This window comes from Glossina fuscipes, unplaced genomic scaffold (assembly GCF_014805625.2).
Source record: "Glossina fuscipes isolate IAEA_lab_2018 unplaced genomic scaffold, Yale_Gfus_2 116432, whole genome shotgun sequence".
Classification (NCBI taxonomy): domain Eukaryota; kingdom Metazoa; phylum Arthropoda; class Insecta; order Diptera; family Glossinidae; genus Glossina; species Glossina fuscipes.
Window position 1 is genome coordinate 1 of NW_024006063.1, and position 4277 is coordinate 4277.

Here is a 4277-nt window from a genome sequence, read left to right on the forward strand (position 1 = left end):
GGGGTCACCGTCAATGCTAGCACGCATTTGGAAAATATGGTCGGTGTATTGCATTGGCAAATGCAAGTCATGCTGGACTATTTCAATGAGCCAGAAACATTTCATTGGGCTACGTCGCCGTCAAATGTTAACGCATTTCATATATTCCAAGCTAATGCCATAAGTAAGTAAAAACTATTCAAAATTGAATTTTTAAATAGCAGCAAAGCTATCTAAAAAAATTTAACTTGGAATGTATTTTAAAAAATCTTTGTACATTTTTTGAACGCATTTTCGATGGATTAGCGATCCCTATAGCAATTCTTCAATACCCATTCTATGATTTGGGTTTAGAGTGAGTGCACAGCTCCTCATTTGAAAGCACAGATAATAATAATATATTACGCACACTTACACACTTGCTTGAGAACAGCATATTAAATGCACATCCTCATGCACAATTATATTTCATAGGGAAGTGTTTTGAACGATAAAAAGGTAAGAGATTTGCTTTTGAATCTCAGCCCAGCTACCGGAGCTCAAACGATTGTCTGGAAGTTGTAAAGAACTTTGTTGATTAGAAATGTGCCAGTTCAACGATCAAAATGCTTCTTTTCTTACACTTTCACTTACCGTGGGCATAGCATTGTTTTCAACTAACTAATCTATGACTATTAAGCGAAGCCAAATGCATTCCACTTTAGCATTCCATTTCAGCACTGGCTAGCTTAAGTCTATTTTATAGAATATTTCTCGTTAATTGGGAGAGGGAACGGAAGATGAGTCCTTTGTAAAATTGTTTTTTTTTTTTTTTTGAAAAACTTGCACATTTATGCACTCCATCACACTAAGTGTGTTCATGTTGTTATACCTTATTATGACCATAATTTATGCAAGCGCGCACAATGCTTTATAACCTGCAGAGCACTTAATTACGGTTCAATTGGCACCATACTGGGTCATGAGTTGACTCATGGTTTCGACGACAGCGGTCGTATGTTTGATAAAAACGGAAATATGCTGCAATGGTGGTCGAATGAGACAATCAACGAATATATTAATCGAACAGAATGCTTCGTAGAGCAATATAATCGCTATTATCTGCCGGACATTGATGAATATGTAAGTGTTAAAGTGAAAACAATTGAATGACTGTTAACATAAAACCATTTACACTGTTTATAGATTAATGGCGAATTAACTTTAGGCGAAAATATCGCTGATAATGGCGGTATGCGTGAAGCATACCACGCGTACAAATTGCATATAAGGAATAATGGGAGAGAGGTCATGAAACTGCCTGGCTTGGAACATTATACACACGAACAATTGTTTTTCATATCATTTGGAAATTTATGGTGCGAAAGTTACACTAAGGCTGCCTCTCGGTATGCTATCGAAGATTCTCATTGCCCGGGCAAGATACGTTTAAAAGGTGTACTAACAAATTCAATAGAGTTTGCTCGAACTTTTCAATGCATAACGGGCACAACCATGAATCCGGATGATTCGAAATGTCGCATATGGTGAAGGAATACTCCGGTTGACTTTCAACTCTTTAGGCTAATAAGTGTACGCGTAGGTGAAATATTTTTTAAATAAACCATTTCTTTGATAATCATTGTTCGTATATTTTTACCCAACTCTTAATTCGTTTTTCTCGGCTTCATTTCAATGTAAAATGAACCAAATAGATTTTTGCTCTTAACAATTAATATCTTCATGATGCCGTTGTTTTAGAAATTCGTATGAAAAATGAAAGCATTTGACTAAACCGCTGTTGAACTTTATGGTTTTATACCTTACACAAACACACTCACACTCACACCCACACGACTTACGATAACGATGATACACGTATTATAGTACATGGGCTATATGTGAACATATAGTTCTGAATATTCGGAACCTATTACGTTTGTCCATCCATCCATTTATCTATACGCCTGACGTCCGCCAATAGCGGCTTGCGAGTTGAACATATAAGTCGCACTTTTTGAAATATTACGACCTATAGCACACAGAGCATGCACAGCATCACAAAGTGATGTAGAGGATAAGAAGTACTACTTCACTTAACTAATTAGGCCAACTATTCATTAAAAATTGTAGTTCAAGTAATTTTTATATAAAAATGCATCAAACCATGTAAACAAACTAATGTCTGCAACGCATATATCCGTTGAGTGAAAGTAAGAGATTTGAGAGATTTGTTTTTTACTTCACTAACTCCAAGTACAATATTTTAAAAACTAAGAACTTCAAGATTTATGCAAATTATTCAAAAGCCAATTAGTAAGCAAGACATAAAGTCGGAGCGCCTACTTCTTTAGAAGAGAAATAAAGAGGATAATTATGAAAAATGAAAGTGTGGCCATCACATATAACGATGAGATGCACATTTCTTCTATCAATAAGCTCGTGATCGAAAGTAAACTGCGTATAGGCGATAGAAGGAAATTTGTGGAATATGTGAAATTTAATAATAATTTTACTACTTTTCGTTTCGATTGCATTCTATGCAAAGCAAGCAAGACATTTCTTTCTTAAACTTTGATGGGGCAAGTCCAGCTTCTTCGGTATGTAGTAAAGAAATCATCATTTTTAACTCGACTAAGATGAAGTTTTAGAGATTCGAGTTAAAAGCTTAGCTGAGTAGCTGTAGCGTCCCATAGTGAATGTGAAATTGACTAGAAGAGCAAAAATGCACAAGGTTTAAATTCGAAAAACGTGTAACGATCAAATTTATTATCAGTAACAGTTTCAAGCGTGACGGTTAAAGTTGAGATTTAAATTGTAGCGCGTGGCTCACTCATAGCAATAAAAACGAAATAAAACCAAATTTTTATAAAACCACTCGAATCGAAATCAAGTATTAATCATTTGCTTACGAAAATTCTACACATTTTACTCAAAAATTTTTTTATAAAAGTGAAAGAAATTCTTTAAGATAAGATTACAAGGGACAGAATCTTTCGAAGACAAAGTAAAAGAAAATCATTTTTATTGAAACATTTTTGCAAAGACAATGCATTCCGTGATTTTCGTTGTCGTTTGCATGTAATAATAATTGCATTAATTCCTTCGTTGTTACCGAATTTTATTACTTACTTCTTCTACTAATAATATTAATAGCAATAAAATAATAATTAAAATATATATAAACAAAAAAAAAAAAAAGAAAAAACCTTTGTAAGCAAAACAACAAATAAAGTAAAATAGTTAAGAATCGATAAAAACTTTCAAACATTTCTTTACGAAAGAAAGGGAAAGCAAATATGAAAATCGAGTCACGAAAATTAATGAATACAAAGTTATTAGTTTCGGAGGTATTGTGTTAATGCTCTACATTTGTTTCAATTAGTACCTTATAGGGCTTTAAACGTTGACTACAAACCGCAAGTAAAGATCTTACAGTGTTGTTTATTTCTTTTTTTTTGAAACATAGTTTGCGCCGACGCTTTCTCAGTATGGCAGGATTCTTTGCGTTACTGTTGCCAACATTTTTACTATTTACTAAACTTTGTACGGTACGTATATGTGTCTCTACTTTTATATAACCACATCGATATAAACAAACGTCATATTCCTTCAGTTGCACAATAACTAAAAATCAAAAGCAAATTTACCGACTTGCCATCGCGCGAAGGATGAGAATGTATTAGGTTTGTCACTCCGCATGCACTTTGCATGCATTCGTTCTATTGTGAGCACTTTAGTAATTGCACCTTAAACCGGTTGTGATACGCTAGAGGATACTATGTTAGTGCGGATGAGGATAGATTCACCTTTTATTATATTGGTCTATTCGGAATGATTTTGTGAATCGATTTAAGCATGTCTGTCCGGCGGTCTGACGACTGGTTTTCGAAAATATTTTCCCTGGATCGAAAGCTATGCACGAAAGTACGAAAAAATTCGTTTCTAATTTTGTGGCTGTGGTGATCCGTCAAAGAAATTGGGATTGAAATCATCCCCTTTGGTAGAAATAGGTATAAGCAAAACGTTGCTTATTTCTTTGCTTATTTTATGACTTTGTTAGTGAATTTCTAAGTTGTATAGTGTTTCGTGTAGATACTACACCACTCTCTTACCCTTTCAAAGAAAAAAATTCTTTATTTGTCTTGAGTAGAAGCAGTTTTCTGAAACTATATAGTGTACACTAACTAAGTAGCGAGTGAGACGAAAGCACATTACAAGTAAATATGTAAGGCAGTTATTGACAGTTATTAGACATACTCATGAATTTAATTGTGATATATTTGCAGCTAAATCTTTATCTGCAATCTTGCACTTAC

The 4277-nt window shown here is 34.0% G+C and overlaps 1 protein-coding gene across 1 annotated transcript; it reads left to right on the forward strand.

Annotated features, from left to right (window-relative positions):
* Window positions 1-36: 36 nt before the first annotated feature.
* Window positions 37-3489, forward strand: LOC119644414 (neprilysin-1-like). Its single transcript, XM_038043960.1, has 4 exons — window positions 37-167; window positions 903-1101; window positions 1165-1557; window positions 3428-3489. Exons 1-3 carry the CDS (start codon window positions 37-39, stop codon window positions 1507-1509), a joined length of 675 nt encoding a protein of 224 aa, XP_037899888.1. The 3' UTR covers window positions 1510-1557; window positions 3428-3489.
* The last annotated feature ends 788 nt before the right edge of the window (window positions 3490-4277 follow it).

Excerpts from the sequence above, each read along its gene's own strand:
- LOC119644414 (XM_038043960.1), top strand. The coding sequence starts at position 37 with ATGGTCGGTGTATTGCATTGGCAAATGCAAGTCATGCTGGACTATTTC. Across the intron at positions 168-902 it reads CAAGCTAATGCCATAAGTAA|AGCACTTAATTACGGTTCAA; the intron begins GTAAAAACTATT and ends TATAACCTGCAG. Across the intron at positions 1,102-1,164 it reads TGCCGGACATTGATGAATAT|ATTAATGGCGAATTAACTTT; the intron begins GTAAGTGTTAAA and ends CACTGTTTATAG.